Source organism: Pecten maximus, chromosome 18, assembly GCF_902652985.1.
Source record: "Pecten maximus chromosome 18, xPecMax1.1, whole genome shotgun sequence".
Classification (NCBI taxonomy): Eukaryota; Metazoa; Mollusca; class Bivalvia; order Pectinida; family Pectinidae; genus Pecten; species Pecten maximus.
In genome coordinates this window covers 6,275,427-6,294,191 of record NC_047032.1, presented here as the reverse complement: position 1 = coordinate 6,294,191, position 18,765 = coordinate 6,275,427, and the positions used below count along the sequence as shown (strand labels likewise).

The 18,765-nt window shown below is 37.0% G+C and overlaps 1 protein-coding gene across 1 annotated transcript; it reads right to left on the bottom strand.

Annotated features, from left to right (window-relative positions):
• Nucleotides 1-1,680: 1,680 nt before the first annotated feature.
• LOC117316204 (tripartite motif-containing protein 2-like) lies at nucleotides 1,681-10,169 on the bottom strand. Its single transcript, XM_033870729.1, has 4 exons — nucleotides 10,076-10,169; nucleotides 9,371-9,447; nucleotides 7,287-7,385; nucleotides 1,681-3,702 (listed from the first exon to the last, which is right to left on the bottom strand). The coding sequence occupies exon 4, from the start codon at nucleotides 3,612-3,614 to the stop codon at nucleotides 2,664-2,666; it is 951 nt and encodes a 316-aa protein (XP_033726620.1). The 5' UTR covers nucleotides 3,615-3,702; nucleotides 7,287-7,385; nucleotides 9,371-9,447; nucleotides 10,076-10,169; the 3' UTR covers nucleotides 1,681-2,663.
• Between the last annotated feature and the right edge of the window lie 8,596 nt (nucleotides 10,170-18,765).

Sequence of the window (18,765 nt, the reverse complement as noted above, 5' to 3'; positions counted from 1 at the left end):
TAGGTTTCCTCCCCGTCACTCTGTCTGTCCATCCGTCAACTCATCCACACTTTTCTCAGTCATGCTTCAAGGTATGTCAGTAAAATACGAGTTCCTACAGGTCAAGTTCGAGTTTCAGGGTTTCGGGGTCAAGGTCAAGGTCACTGTTACTTTTCTAATGGAGGCCGATATGTGACATATATTGCTTTAGCAATATCCAGAGAGAATCACAATAGATCACGTGATACCATGGCTGTACTTTTAGATCAGACTATCGCTGTGCGTGACAATGGTCAGAAATAGCGTTAAATTACCTTTTCACTTTTTGTGTCTTTTTACTGATCAACATTTTGTTTAAGAGATTTGACAAAAAGTTTAAATTTTGATGTAATAAAACAGCTGACCAAAAGTCAATACCATTTGGGTCAAGGTCAAAATAAATGGCAAAGCTTGTTTCGTGATAATCATGGGAGATACTTTGACACCTAGTTGGCCGCTGCCGACCTGTCAGTCTTCTAGGTCTCAGAAAATTCTTCTAAGATATCTCTTAGAATCAAAGTAGAGAAAGGGTCAGTCTTACATAGGAGCAATAAAGATAATTCAATGTCAGGGTCAAGTCCCTGTGCTTATTTAGTGTCTCTATATATATATTTGTCATAATTTGTCCTCGTACCAACGGGTTTGAGTTAGATTTATGGTTTCTTTAATTGGTATACTCTGCTGTTTTGTGTATTACGGACGTATCAAAGATAGTTTCCCTTATTTACTGGCGAGGATTACTCCTACCAACTACATCACCGACAGGTCAGCAAAGGCCCCGCCATATTGTTATATATCCTCAAAAAATAACAAAAATTCAGTTGCCCATATCGCCAAGTTTTGACCGAAAAGCGATTCTAAGCACGCACTTTCAATGATAAAGAGGTGTATGAAGTTAGAGGTAGATCATTTTGAAGTATAAGTTTGATTGGCAAAAGCAAACTGAAGTTATTCCTTGGAAAATGATTTTCTATATTTAGCAACATTGACCTTGACCTTTGAAAAAGGAAAGCACTACCAGAGAAGCACTTTCAATAAGAAAGCACTGTGTGAAGTTTGAGTTCGATCGGGCCAAGAAAGTTATTGCACTAAAATATAAGTGCTGACGGACAGACTGAGACGGACGGACGGCCGGACGGACACGTTGATTACTATATGGCACCTGTACTTTCGCGTTGGGCCCTAACTTTACCGTCAGGCTGGATTTCCTATGGATTAATTGAAATGATATAAAACAACAATTCGGTAACGTTACAGTAACTTTTATTACATATAAACGATGATATTTACAAATGATTGGTACACAACAGGACCAGACAGGGTCATGACCTATTGATACTGCATATTAAACTGTAACAATGGTGGTACAATTCGTGACGTCACGTAAAATGTACATCTATATTACATGTCACTAATTAAGTATCAATGTGGTAATTTTAATGACATAAAAACATGAATATTTACAAATGATAGGTTCAGAACAGGTGTAGACAGGGTCATGACCTCCTCACATTAAATTGGATACATATTATAAACAGTGACAATGGCTGTACTACAGTCCATGTTGTACATGTATCGGGTTAAACATGAAGTAATTCGGGGTCATACCAAGTATTTGTGGGTAAAACAGGCTTGGTAAGATCCACAGATATTAGTCGTAGATTTCAGATTTCATTACAGTAGTTGAAATGTATCACAGTGACGTGGTTACAAACCCAATACACATGTTCAAAGTCAACTAAGATTACACGTACTCCAAAGTAAATGGTCTCTTTATTAAAATACAAGAACATTTTCAAATCAGTTGTGTATTTAACATCCTATATATAATTTTGCTTTAAAAAAAACAACGACAAAACATTCCAACATTAATTACATGTCTTATGTAATGTGTAGATAAATGTTGACAAAAGTAAGATGATATCGAAATACAAAGTTAATGTTGTTTAAGTCCACTGATGTAAATTGTCTGTATCCTCACTCAAGGCTGAGTCACTCACTCACTATAATACTGGAGGAGTTTGAGTCCCCGCCCTCCTGTATCTAACTGTAAGTGTGACCACAACACATCACCCTTCTGTATACCTACTACGTCCTGGTATCCTTTGTTTGTGTGAAGTGTTTTTATGTACTTCCCTGCTCCACTTATCAGTTCTATTGTGTTCCTTGTCCTGTCAGCAATAACAATATTACCATTACTGTCGTATACAACTGTACGAGGACCAAACTTGTCTGGTGTGATCTGTGTCGTGTTAAACAACAAACCCCGGGTTTTTATCCCCTCCCCCCGGTAATGGACCAGGGGCTGGAGTGTTGAGTTGTACACAATGATACGGTTACCACTCACTACAGCTATCTTACCTGTAACACCACATTGTGTTATTGACGGTACTACCCCCTCCACAGTGGCTGTATGTAACACCCGGCCGTCTACTCTGTACATCACCACCTTGTACCCCTGTCTACCACCCTCTGTACCCACCACTACCCGACCCTCCCTGGTCACACACATACTGGCTGGGCGATACTCTGTAGTAAACCGTGTGACTGGTGTAGATGATGTAGTTACTTCACAAATAATCCTCTCACCCCAACAACAGAACCACAGACGACCTGTGGTGGGGTCCAGACTGATATCCCTGATCTTACTGTGGTGTTGTATCGTCTGTATGACCTGACCTTGGTTGTTGACGAGCTTTAGTGTGTAGGTGTCTACAGTCACACAGCCACGCACGTCCATCAGATGTAGGACAGATCCATCTGATGTTATCCGGGTATGAGAACTGGGACATGACGGTTGGACGATCACGAAGTTTGTACTGGACTTCTCCAGTGGACGCTTGACCAGTCTCTGTAGACTGTTTTGGTCGGACTACTGGACATTGGTCGGAGTGACCACCAGTTGCTAATTCTGTCTGGAGATGGTCAGTAGGGGATTTGAGGTTCCCGATGGCCTGTTTCAGGTGACTTAGTCTGGCCATACCCGGAGTAAACTCGGCCATGTCTATGTTAGGTGTCGGTGGGATGTCTGGATCCATTTCCCGGATTTCTGATACCGAGTCGTACACGAGTACAGCATTTCCTGTCTGGAGAGTCTGTTTATACTCAGATGAGAGTTGTTTCAGAGTATCCAACCTCTCCTCCAGGTTTGTGATGTGGGTCTGAATTAGGTCCATGGCCGCCACCTCCATCTTGTCACAAAATTTTATGTAAACGTCGGTAATCTTGTCCAGTTCTAATTTACACTGGTTATTATTGTAAATAATTTTTTTGCGAAGGTTATTGTACAGAGGTTTATATGAAGACATTTTTGTTCGCGATGAAATAATTTCCTGGTTCAATTTCGGAATGTTAACGTTGTCTGTTTCATTTAAAAAAAATTGAATAGCGTTTTTGTTTTCGGTTTCAATTTTTGAAATTTCAACAAAACTATCAATATGAGATTTATGTATGGATATTGAACAAGTCGGGCAAATAAGCGTTTTACAATTTTGGCATAAGAAAATCACGTCATTCTCGCTGTGATCTTTACACTTAGTATTTCCCTTAGCCCTTATATGAAGCTGTGCCCGGGGGACGGCGTTTCCAGAAGCCATGCTATATATATATATATGTATATGTGTATATTAGAATATTGATTTGATGTGACAAGATGGCGGGACTCTGGTAGATCCTCTTGTGTTTCTGTATAACAAAGGAATGGCAGAATTAATAACAGACATCTACATTGTTATGGATAGATTTTATACATATGTAAGAATATATATATAGAACTGAATTCTGCTCACATATATTTTAGACCAAAGTTAATTTTCTCTAACTGTATGTATACATAGAAATGTACACTTTCTATAAAAAAATAGTTACCATTTAATTAGATGTAAAGAGAGGAGGGTCAGAACTCCCGGTAAGCGTACGGACAGGGAAACCACACTGTATATACCAGATATACTGTGTACATACTAGATATACTGTGTACATACCAGATATACCGTGTACATACCAGATATACTGTGTACATACCAGATATACTGTGTACATACCAGATATACCGTGTACATACCAGATATACTGTGCACATACCAGATATACCGTGTACATACCAGATATACTGTGTATATACCAGATATACTGTGTATATACCAGATATACCGTATATACATACCAGATATACTGTGTACATACCAGATATACTGTGTACATACCAGATATACCGTGTACATACCAGATATACTGTGTATATACCAGATATACTGTGTACATACCAGATATACCGTGTACATACCAGATATACTGTGTACATACCAGATATACTGTGTACATACCAGATATACTGTATACATACCAGATATACCGTGTACATACCAGATATACTGTGTACATACCAGATATACTGTGTACATACCAGATATACTGTATACATACCAGATATACCGTGTACATACCAGATATACCGTGTACATACCAGATATACTGTGTACATACCAGATATACCGTGTACATACCAGATATACTGTGTACATACCAGATATACTGTATACATACCAGATATACTGTATACATACCAGATATACAGTGTACATACCAGATATACCGTGTACATACCAGATATACCGTTTACATACCAGATATACTGTGTACATACCAGATATACCGTGTACATACCAGATATACCGTGTACATACCAGATATACTGTGTACATACCAGATATACTGTATACATACCAGATATACTGTGTACATACCAGATATACTGTGTACATACCAGATATATTGTGTACATACCAGATATACTGTGTACATACCAGATATACTGTGTACATACCAGATATACAGTGTACATACCAGATATACTGTGTACATACCAGATATACTGTGTACATACCAGATATACCGTGTACATACCAGATATACCGTGTACATACCAGATATACCGTGTACATACCAGATATACTGTGTACATACCAGATATACTGTGTATATACCAGATATACTGTGTACATACCAGATATACCGTGTATATACCAGATATACTGTGTACATACCAGATATACTGTATACATACCAGATATACTGTACATACCAGATATACTGTGTACATACCAGATATATTGTGTACATACCAGATATATTGTGTACATACCAGATATACTGTACATACCAGATATACTGTGTATATACCAGATATACTGTGTACATACCAGATATACTGTGTATATACCAGATATACTGTACATACCAGATATACTGTATACATACCAGATATACTGTACATACCAGATATACTGTATACATACCAGATATACCGTGTACATACTAGATATACTGTATACATACTAGATATACTGTATACATACCAGATATACTGTATACATACCAGATATACTGTATACATACCAGATATACTGTATACATACCAGATATACTGTATACATACCAGATATACTGTACATACCAGATATACTGTATACATACCAGATATACCGTGTACATACTAGATATACTGTATACATACTAGATATACTGTATACATACCAGATATACTGTGTACGTACCAGATATACTGTGTATATACCAGATATACTGTGTACGTACTAGATATACTGTGTATATACCAGATATACTGTATACATACCAGATATACTGTGTATATACCAGATATACCGTGTACATACCAGATATACCGTGTACATACCAGATATACTGTGTACATACCAGATATACTGTGTACATACCAGGTATACTGTATACATACTAGATATACTGTATACATACTAGATATACTGTATGCATACCAGATATACTGTGTACGTACCAGATATACTGTGTATATACCAGATATACTGTGTACATACCAGATATACTGTGTACATACCAGATATACCGTATACATACCAGATATACCGTATATACATACCAGATATACCGTATATACATACCAGATATACTGTGTACATACCAGATATACTGTGTACATACCAGATATACCGTATATACATACCAGATATACTGTGTACATACCAGATATACCGTATATACATACCAGATATACTGTGTACATACCAGATATACCGTATACATACCAGATATACTGTGTACATACCAGATATACTGTGTACATACCAGATATACTGTGTACATACCAGATATACTGTGTACATACCAGATATACCGTGTACATACCAGATATACCGTGTACATACCAGATATACCGTGTACATACCAGATATACCGTGTACATACCAGATATACTGTGTACATACCAGATATACTGTATACATACCAGATATACTGTGTACGTACCAGATATACAGTGTACATACCAGATATACCGTGTACATACCAGATATACCGTGTACATACCAGATATACTGTGTACATACCAGATATACTGTGTATATACCAGATATACTGTGTACATACCAGATATACTGTATACATACCAGATATACTGTACATACCAGATATACAGTGTACATACCAGATATACCGTGTACATACCAGATATACCGTGTACATACCAGATATACTGTGTACATACCAGATATACTGTGTAAATACCAGATATACTGTATACATACCAGATATACGGTACATACCAGATATACTGTGTACATACCAGATATATTGTGTACATACCAGATATACTGTACATACCAGATATACTGTGTATATACCAGATATACTGTGTACATACCAGATATACTGTATACATACCAGATATACTGTACATACCAGATATACTGTGTACATACCAGATATATTGTGTACATACCAGATATACTGTACATACCAGATATACTGTGTATATACCAGATATACTGTGTACATACCAGATATACCGTGTACATAACAGATATACCGTGTACATACCAGATATACCGTATATACATACCAGATATATTGTGTACATACCAGATATACCTTGTACATACCAGATCATCTTCGCTAGCCAAGGCTTCTGATTACGTTTCACTCCACTCGTGGAGATGATACCAGATATACTGTGTACAAACTAGAAAATAAGTTATATGTACAATGTAATGAGTTGTGCGTACAACATAATTCTGGTGTACGTATAAGATAAATCGCCCGTATAAGATAATAACTATTAGAAATCGAGATCGCAGACCCTCCTGTTTAGCCTCGGTTGAGTCCTTGGTGAGGATCTTTAACGTAAGATGTTTTAATACGACTGATTACTCGTATTGTGTTCAGTGAGCTAGCCACCAGTTACTACAATTATCAAAGTATGACACTATACTCACGAACTAGTAAAATTCCAGTTTTTTTTTACAGCAATTTGATGTGCTCCGTTCCCTGGTTTGAAGAATGATGTCCTCCGAGAGACTTTGGGGTACTACTGCCTGGTTGAGATAAAAGTAGAACAATAAACATATTTTTCGTCTAAAAGGCAACACTACAAATAGCAAATATTAATATAGCTGCTCGAAAAATGTATCATATTTTTATGATATATTAAAACATGAGTTCCCAGAGGGATATTTCCATGTACCATCGAATTATCTTTATGTGTTCTGAATGTAGATTGTAGGTCCGATATTCTACTTTTCACTTTCCTCTTTTTCTCTTAATCATTTGGTAATATTTCAATTTCTACTCAAGTTGGACTCAATGAAACTACCAAACTTAATCTGTTTCATTTGCTCATGAATTTGACCAGATTAACACTGATCAGTGCGTATGAATACATGGTTAAAATCCTTCGGCGGAACGATTTCACTTTTTCTACATTGTTGTTATAAACAAGGAATAATTATTACAATTATCAAATTTATCATGTATTCTTGTATTTTATGAAAGACCAGATAGGCTAAATGCTTCTATTTTGGCAAAATAATGCTGTTTTTAATCCTAATATTGCGGACTATTTTACTCGATCGACTAGACATGCACAATCCGGAACTCCTCGGGCTTTTCCGCATTTGGACTTGCACAAGCTTCGAGACATTAATATCTAGACCGACTTTTTTATTCGAAAAAAACAAAACAATTGAAAAATAAGGATTGAATCTTGATTTGGTCGATTTCATGTGGTCATGAATTGAGTTGCTCTTGAGACAAATTCAACATGAACTGCTTTGCAGTTCATTAAATTTGTCTCAAGAGCAACTCAATTCATGACCCCATGAAATCGACCAAATCAAGATTCAATCCTTAAATATGGAAACTATGAAAGATATAAGAAAGAAAATCTGAGAAATAGCCGTTAAACTTCAGCTGACAAAATCCAAGATGGCTACATGTAGTGTACCTTTTTTTCCCTTGTGTTTTAATGGCCAGAATGGGCACAACTAGGGACCAAGCTATTCTCCTGGAATTCTCACGAAACAGCCATAACGAAATTTCATCAAAATCCAAGATGGCCACCTATAAACTATTTTGTTTCCCGAGCCTAGATGGGCTTAACTACGGATCAAGGGGAATGTACATGTTGAGTTTAAGATATACTCCAACAGTGAAGATCCAAGATGGCCGCATTTCGGCCATTTTGTTTTCCTGATCAAACTCAAAAGTATAAATGGGCACAACTACAGACCAATGGAAACATATAGGTTATGTTTTAGAAAGAGAAATGGCCCTTCAATACATTTCAAGAATAGCGATAACAAGAATTGTTTACGGACGGACGACAGACGTATGACGATTTGAATCATTTTAATAATTTTTGAATGTTGAAAACAATCCTGATCATAGAAATCGAGGCCACTAATTAACACCTGATTGTGGCCCAGAGCTCCGCGTTAATGTTAAACCTCATGACTTTGTAAGATCGTGATTTTTTGTTTTGTTTTCTGTTGTTTCTGTTGTTGTTTTTTTTTACAGATATCTTAACTTCCTATAATATTCAACATTTATGTAAAAATTGTTTCACACACTCAGTTTACAATTGTGTAGGGGTTGGGGTGACTAATACGCACAACCCTTATGATCAATCGCAACATCTCGCGGATATTTTCGGCAATCATCGGAAATCAAATTTCAATGATTGCCGGAATCCCCTTTTCTCCCAATCTTTGATAGAGAGGGGCTGGTGGTACCTGGTAAAGAGGGAGAACATTTGGAAGTGTTACATTGGGCTCTAGACTGACTTTCCAGGAGTTACTGCTTATTTTGATAAATGAAATTGTTCAACAACTTACCAGTAGAGGTGGATACTGTCAGAAATGCGTATTAAAACGACGAACTGTTCCTTATTCGTTACGAGAAGAACGTAGTAATTAATTAATTAAGAATTCAGACGACATTTAGTCCTTCACAATTTTGTACTCACCGATTAGTCAACTAAGGATGTTTTCGTTAGTAATCACCGTCACACTTTAGTACTCACCTATTAGTCAACTACGGATGTTTTCGTTAGTAATCGCTGTCACAATTTCAGGACCAGGTCAACAGTCGGCGTCCTCACTGTGACAGAAGAATGAAATTTGACTGATATGGGACCATAAATTATCATCATAAACTAGTTCTGTTGGTACAGGGTTAAAATGTACCACATAACACCTTTTCATGGTACACGTGTAACTGTTTTTGTGGATAAAGGTATACCCGTGTCATACTTATCTAACTCATTATAAAACAAGAGTACCATAGTGCGGTACTATATACGCCCATCGAATGCCAAAGATAAATACAATATCATTTATAAATGAATACAGAAATAGAAACGAAACATTTATTGTCATTTTCCGAAATTTTGGCCCCAAGACCCCTCGCCAAAAAAAATTCGCCTCGCGCCGTAACAGAGAAAGTACAATTTTATGACATAGTAAACAAGAAAAGGTTTGAAAGAAATTTGCTGAAAACCTGACGGAGAGGACTTAAAAACAACACCAAGAAGATCAAGATGCACCCAATATATAGTCAAGCTTAGGTGCATGACATTTTTATTCTTTACAATCTACCTGTATCTAATTGGTCTGAGGTTTAATATAATGAGATATATCTATATGACTACAATTCTAAGACATATACCTATATCAATTCGTATCGGTCTCATTTAAACTGGTTACCGAATGATTATAAAAAATCATACCTGTCTTATATGACGTTAAACTGAAGTTTTCGTGAGTTGATCTGTAGGCGTATTTTGTAGTAATCTTCTCAGCTTGTCTCTTGGTAGGTAAAACGCCCCGTCTAATGTCTAACTAGAGGTTTGATACAGGTATATATACACATTTTATCTACATGGTCATATGAAGTACTTATGTAATCTCCTGTTGTTTGATTGGATATATTTTGTCACACTACCTTAAATGAGGCCATCGATAAAACATTATCGTATGTGTATACACCAAAGTATACTAAACACGAGGGAGCAGGGAGATCAAGGACAGACGACAGATTTTGTGATACTGATACAAACGTTGAAACCGGCTGAAGCGGTACAGTATTACATTAAACCTGTCTGAAGCGGTAGAGTATTACATTAAATCTGTCTGAAGCGGTACAGTATTACATTAAACCTGTCTGAAGCGGTACAGTATTACATTAAACCTGTCTGAAGCAGTACAGTATTACATTAAACCTGTCTGAAGCGGTACAGTATTACATTAAACCTGTCTGAAGCGGTACAGTATTACATTAAACCTGTCTGAAGCGGTACAGTATTACATTAAACCTGTCTGAAGCGGTACAGTATTACATTAAACCTGTCTGAAGCGGTACAGTCGTACATTAAACCTGTCTGAAGCGGTACAGTCGTACATTAAACCTGTCTGAAGCGGTACAGTATTACATTAAACCTGTCTGAAGTGGTACAGTCGTACATTAAACCTGTCTGAAGCGGTACAGTATTACATTAAACCTGTCTGAAGCGGTACAGTATTACATTAAACCTGTCTGAAGCGGTACAGTCGTACATTAAATCTGTCTGAAGCGGTACAGTATTACATTTATGGGTAAGGGGATAATTAGCCCGAGTTTTCTCTGGACCATATGGTGACCGGGCCAGAGAAAAACTCGGGCTAGGGGATAATATTCCCTTCCGGGGTGCTACACCCATACACCTAAGGCCTAGGGAAATTGATTGATTGATAGATAGGGCTTAAAGTTCTTGATCCAGTTATAACCGAGCATCAGACACTATAAATGGAAGAAAAAGGGGAGGGCGGGGAAATCGATCCCTTCCAATGAGTTTTTAACGAGGGAGCCGGTGTAACGTGAAAAAAGGATCCGGGGTAGAAAACGTACCCGGGATGGATCATTATACTACGAGCTAAAAACTACCCAGGGTCATTATTCTACAGTAGAAATCATACCCGGTTGCCCGTAGAAAAATGGCCCGCCTCCATAATTTCGGTTTTTGTTGTTGTTGCAATTCATCATTATTATCACATAATTTCTGGGAGTCGTTGAAGGCACCTCTAAGGCTGTGGCGGATTGACTCGTAATCTTGTAAATCAAACTATCGACCTCGGAGAAGCACTCTGAATTACAAGTATTGAGTATTGAATATATGGAATAGCTATATTGCTACTAAAGAACTGAAATGGGTGTGTTGTTTTTATATACCAATCCGATTTTTTTTTTCTGAATTCGGCCAAATTACGTCTGGTATGCATTCCACCCAACTTACCAACAATAAACGTTATCGTCGAAACATGTTTATTCTTGTAAAACTTTATAGCAATAACTTTTATTGAATTGAATAATTTAAAGTACAAGGAGAATGGAACCATGGGCTCCGGAAGAGTAAGCATTATCTGCTCCATAGACGACATCCGCCATACAAATATAGGTTAAATCTGGGTCAAACCACAATCTCAAATGAGAATCAGGTGGCGACAAGGGAGGCAGAGGGCAAATATCAGGGTAAGTGGCTGATATTGAAGGGTCTTCTATTTCAAATTCTACTGGATATCTCCTGTCGACATGGTTGATAAGGTGCTTGCTATTTAAACATCGCCAATATATCTGTATGTAAAATAGAAAACTTTGCAAGGTCATGATTGCCTGTCATGAAAAGATCCTCTATATTTCATCTTCAACGACTATGTTTGCCTATACTTACAGCTATTGTTACGGAAGCGTTTTGCTGCCACGTCAGTTTTAATTCTATCTCGAATTTTGAGAGCTTAAGCCGAAAGATATGAAAACCGAGTCGAAATTTCGACTTTTAGTCTAAAACTATGAGATAATTTTTCGAAGTACTTCCTCCAAATATCTTGCATTCTATGTGTGAATTCGAATTACATTAATAAACAGTTATCTTTGGCCCTTATGTAAGCTGGCAAGCTATTCCTGTACTCGAACTCACTCCGCGACGGAAATCCGTACAGGACACTTTCAATGTTGGTCCGATAATAAAAGCCATTTCATTCCTCTGGTTGTTTAAATCTATCAAGGAACACAACTGCCTATCAAGGACGCCTTGCTAAAAGGACAGCAAAAGTGTCAGCTAGACAGGTTTGGTATGAATCTGTCCTTGTATAGAGATGTCTTTTGCACATGTTTGACTTTATATAAAGGACTCAAAATTAGTTAAAACCAATTATTCATTTATTTTACCGCATGAATAAATTCACTATTGTTACCTGTATATGTATTAATCTACTAACGGGGGTTATTCATTAACGGACAGATCATTGATGGTGTTTATCATTAGGATTTGATGATTCTTGTTTGTATCTTATTTGTCTAAGAAGCGCTTCATCAAACACTTCCTCTAATGCAGAGCAGGTTGAACACATCTGGATCTATATTGTCGATACCGACTCCTCCACTAATATTGTATGGGACATCTGTGAAGCCATGGACGAAGATCGTGTAGTCAAAACGTGTGTCCATCAAAACCCGTTCATCTTCGTGTGTATTCACTAAAGCGGCATCTAAAGACGCTTATGACAGCAGAGACCAGTAAGCTTTGGAGATATAGTTTATCATACCTCTCATCGAATACAAACGGTTAGACTTCACTGAGAGAACAGGTTCATAGTGTGCACAAACATTTTGCAGGTGAATGTGCCTGTCAGAAACATGGACACTGTTGGGTTTGAATTCAAGACACTTGCAGAAGGCTTGCCTTCTTGTTCTCCGTGCTGAGAATACACGTATATGATGGTTTTCAATTTAGTGACCATGGCATCAATCTCAATGTCAGTTCCCCACGTGCCTACCTCTTGCATCCTTGCGCTATTGACATACTCTTTTACCGGTTGATTTTAAAAATGTTCCACGGTTTCCTTCAGGTGATTAACTACGTAGTCACTAATCAGAACATGGTATGGACCCTAAAGATTATGTAGCGTAATGCTATTGGGGAGAATGGTGTTGCCTTTGTCGATTCTTGCTCAGATGTCCTGTCGGCAATAAGGGCTAAGGGAAGTTTTATGTCCTAGTCAGTCAGACTGATTTCATACGTTGGTAACACATCTACACGGAGAGTCATATCATATATTTCAGCCAATCCTCCCGTTTGGGGATGGTATGGACTTGAAAATCTGTGTTCAATCTAAAACACTACACACATTGCGTCGTTGATTGTGTTACAAAACTCGCCGTATGATCAGTAATAGTTATATGTGGGACAAAAAGCTTTGAAAATGAACTCCACAACATACTCGGGGACAGTTTCGGCCTATAGGTTTTACATCAATCCTCTTAGATAAATGTAAGCATATAACGATTTCCTAAAGGAAGAATAGAATAAATGTTAATTATTTTGTAGCATAAGTCAAACTAGAATCCAGTGTCTCTTCTCTATATTGAACTCGAGTATCGAATTATTAGAACAGAAGTGATCATTTGGAAGTCAGTGTGACAAACAGCATTAAATAACTTATGTTTCTCCATCCCTGTAAGTAACCATGTTGCTCCAAATTTTAAAGACATGAGGTAATTCAGTTAATTGGTCATTTCTGATGTAGGTAAGTACATCTATGTAAATATATCAAACGATTAAGTTACATTTTCCCCATAAGATATCACTTATAAGAATTCGATGATACATGTAATTCAATGGTAGGAATATGACTGACTCAATTTCCTTAGTAAAAAGATAAACATATATAACTCATTCATTGTACAATTTTGACCGGGTCACCTTTTTTCTAGCTGAAAATATACCCGGATCATTTTTTCACAGTAGAAAACGTACCTGGTTAATTTGTTTTATTGCAGTTGACTATAATTTTTGAACTTTTTTACCCGATCCATTAACCTATTGAAATCATACTCGAGACACACGTGTTATCTGAAGTAGGGAAATAGACAGAGGTCAGTTTTTAACTCCTTTTCCTTCCCTTGGGTATCTAAATCAAAACACATCTGATTTGTAATTAGAGTAAGTACCAAGTCATTGGATTGAAAGGAACAAATGAGGTTAGGTGTGTAAAATATTGATCGTAGTTTGAACACACCCCAAACGATGTCTTCAAAAATCTCATAAATATATATTTTCTCTAAATTATCCTTAAATATTTCATGAAATATCGTTATTTTGTTTGATTACAAAATATTAAGGGACGGACTATCAAACCTATGCCTTCGCAACAGAATGTCTTATCCCGGCACAATTTCTGACCGGGATATGATCTTGGGCGATTGTTGAATATTTGGGCCTATTTATTATGACATATAAATTTGATTTATTAGAAAACACAATCTTGAGATCGACAAAGTTGAGTTATTCGCTTTAAAACAATGGAATCTTCATCCAAGTCAACAACAGTGAATCATACATGACTTCTCACCCGGGTAAGAAAATGGCCGTCACATACGCGAATGAGGGTTTGTAAATATTAAACATTAATATGAACTACACAATGTCGATTGAATCAATGTTTTATCTAAACATGGAGTTAAAACAGGAAGGGGGCTGGGGGTCTTTTTAAAGTTGACATTCTCTGGCACGTATCGTATCTCTCAATGAATGCTTTTACACTGTCATACAGACTTTTCAGAAACAGCATTCTCTAATCTTTTCGACGGCATTGAAACTACGAGATGGTCTCCTTATTCCACATACCCTTTTCTGATAACTTTTGAGATACCTGAGATACCTGATCGTCTCATTCTTTTGGGGTACTTTTCTGTCTTAAGGTAGAGCCTCACTTCATCTAATTGTGTCATCGTTCTTTCTTTAATCGTACATTTTCGCGCCAATAAGATAGATGTATTCGTGCCCTGTCGTTCAGCACGTGCACTCGGCACGTATTCACTTTCCAACAGGGAGCTCGATCATACATTTGCAACTATTGGGATGTGAAGCATTTTGACCATGAGAAGAAAAGTGTTTATATCGCCGATACCAATGTCTATGTCTATCAACGCAAACATTATATAAATCGTCGCAGAATTATAAGTGCCGCACCCAGTCCCCAACGATTTCCGAAGATTGCCGAAATTCCCCGAAGTTGTTGCGATTGATGATCATTAATCCACAATTGCCCTTGATGCACGTTATCACACGCGCTGGTTGATACTATGATATTCTTCAAAAAACATATAGAAATACATAAATTAACCCGTAGAATTTTGACCCGGTTTCCGGGACATTTTTTAACAACAATGGGCCATTTTTCTACAGCTGCCCGGGTAAGTTCTCTACTTAGAACAATGACCCCGGGAAGTTTTTCTACCCGGGTCATTTTCTACGTTTTACCAGTAGGTTTGACCCCTAAAAGATCGGAGGGTGACCAACATTATCCCGCCGGATAACGTGTTAATCTGTTTTTCCTACTAAAATGGAGATTTTTTCTACAATAGAAAATTATTTACATACACAAAAAGAAAAGAACATAGTCATACAGTCATTATCATTGAACTAAAATCACATCAAAGTACCTAAATTTATATTGAGTATACGTGTATTTTCGTGTTTTTTTTTACCCTGTGTTCGAGCTCAGACATGGAGGATGAGACTATTAACTAGTATTAGACTGTTATTATTTACTATAAGTAGGTGGTATATGGCCATTCCTATTCATGTTCAATAAGGATTATTTTATCGAGCGACAGTCTGGAAAATTACAAACTGTACTTATTTATATGTTTATAGTTCGTTTACAGGTGCATAATTTTATTCAGGTTGACTTTTCAGATTTCCTGTGATGTTAACTTTGTTTTCTATTTTCATTGCAGGTGTACTTATGTTTATATACATACTGATGTTATAATTCGCCTTTTCAGCCTGTGAACATTGTGCTGGTTTGTTCATTCCTGAACAAAACTTAATCTCATCATCATCATCAAATTTTATATTATATCATATGTATCTGCATGTTTATTAATATTATAAAATACATGCTCCGTAATGTTGAATACGGGACATATTCAAATTAAGGGGGGGGGGGGGGGGGGGGGGGGGGGGGGTGTATGTGTAGACCAGGGTTATACCTGTGGTAGAACACTCTACGTGTATGTGTTGTGTGAGCGAGATACGTGAGTAGTGGTCACACGTGGGTGTATGTGTTGGAATGTGAAAGCGTCCGACTGACCGTTGACAGACGGACTGTATGACTTAGCACGCGTTTTTCCCATCACACCCCAACTGGTTTTCCCTCCTATTTTCCGCCTAACTATGACTCGGCGCCGGCACTTTCACCAGTCCGGACGTGCTTATGATAAAGAGATACTTGCATGGTTGCGAGACCATTGTCAGACATCTACTACTTGGGCCTGGGACGCCTGGTAAGTTATACACGCGTGAATGGTTTGTACTTTCGTTTCTGTGTACAGTCCGTTTCGTAAATGTCTGTATTCGTCGTTGTATTGTTTCTGTTTTAGGTTTCCTGTACGTCGAATAAATTATATCTGGAAGAATCTACGGCTGTTGTGTCTTGTATAACGACCACACCCTACAAATGTAGTAGCATCATATTTATCCATGTTTATCTTTTATTTCATCTACAATAAATTAATTATTATATTTCTTTCTTCTAATAACTCGATTAATTCAAATCAGGTGAAACGCCCCATCCAATGTACAATTAGATGTTTGATACAGGTAGATGTACTTTTTACCGGTTTATCTACCTGGTCATGTGAATGACGGCTACGTCTGGACGATCTTGAATGGTCATCGGAGATGATAACATTAATGTATGTCATCAATGAAAACATATGTACTTATAGTGAAGGGGATCGTACTAATAGATTGACATCAAGTTGATCTGTGGAATAAATCTAATAATGATCATGGAACTCATTCACATCCGGCGAGTTGATTTACTAAACCAGCTACAGACCATTGAAAATTATCAATAATTATGGCCTTTTGGCAGTACCAGAGGTAAAGAATATTTAAGAATTTTAACCAACGGAAACGTTTTCCTATTTGTGTCTACACACCAAGCGATTGTAGAAGGATCCCCACCGGACAGAATTCGGTTTTTAGTTTTAAGTGGAAGAATATTTTGTAATTTCTCCATCCACCTCGGAAAGATCGGACCATCCCAGCTTCGTCATTATTCCTTAATTCAATGAAATCCTTTAACTTAAAATGTTCAACAGGAAAGCATTACATAATCTAAGGAAGGTACTTTAACTAAGACACTTCCTTAAATTCTCCACCGGAAAGCAGTACAGAGTACATGTTTAAGGAAGGTTCTTTAACTAAGACACTTCCTTAAATTCTTCACAGAAAAGCATTACAGGGTATGAGTAAGGCTCTTTAACTAAGATATTTTCTTAAATTCTCCACAGTAAAGCAGTGCAGAGTACATGTTTAAGGAAGGTTCTTTAACTAAGACATTTCCTTAAATTCTTCACAGAAAAGCATTACAGGGTATGAGTAAGGCTCTTTTATTAAATTAGTCCCTTAAATTCTCATCAAAAAAGCATTAAAGAATATAAGAAAGATTCTTTAACTAAGATATTTTCTTAAATTCTCTACAGAAAAGCATTACAGAGTACATGTTTAAGGAAGGTTCTTTAACTAAGACACTTCCTTAAATTCTCCACAGAAAAGCATTACAGAGTACATGTTTAAGGAAGGTTCTTTAACAACTAAGGTATTTCCTTTAATTGTCCACAAGAAAGCATTACAGAGTCAAAGAAGGGGTACTCAACTGAGATATTTCCTTATGTTATCCACAGGAAAGCATTAAAGAGTATAAGGAAGATTCCTTAACTAAGATATTTCCTTAAATTCTGTAATGCTTTCCTTTGATAAATCTTAAGGAACCTTTGTAAAACTAGGATATGAGGGACTAAACAGATCGGTTGGATGACCTACTTCCAGCTCCAAGCTCTTTGCGTCAATTGGTAGTAAATTTATCATCCATCTCGCAAACCCTTCTGGGGAGTTTTAAACAGCTCTGATGGGTTGTCATCATTATCCCCCGGAGGTAGCTAGACTTACCCTATCCCAGGCTCTCCAGGTTAATTGGTGGTATATATTTGGGTGCTGACCTTTCTATAGACATCATTTCGAAATAAAATGCATGATTAGAGGTTCAATACACTTTGTCATGTCAATCGCCCCCAATGATATAGTCAATTGCCCCCAATGATATAGTCAATACCCCCTATCATAAAATTAATCGCCCTAATTATAAAATGAATCGCCCCAATGACAAAGTGTGATCAGTTTTATTTCTTGGGAGAAGATTTCAAAAGATCACAAAATATTTAGTCCGACACCTTGGTTAGAGAAGATGCATATTGATTTCTTGATTGAATATGCACATCGTGTAAAGATTACTTAAATGTCCTATTCTGATCAGATTAGTGGTATTAAAGATTGTGATAATCAAATATGGCTTTAAGTATTCTATACTAATA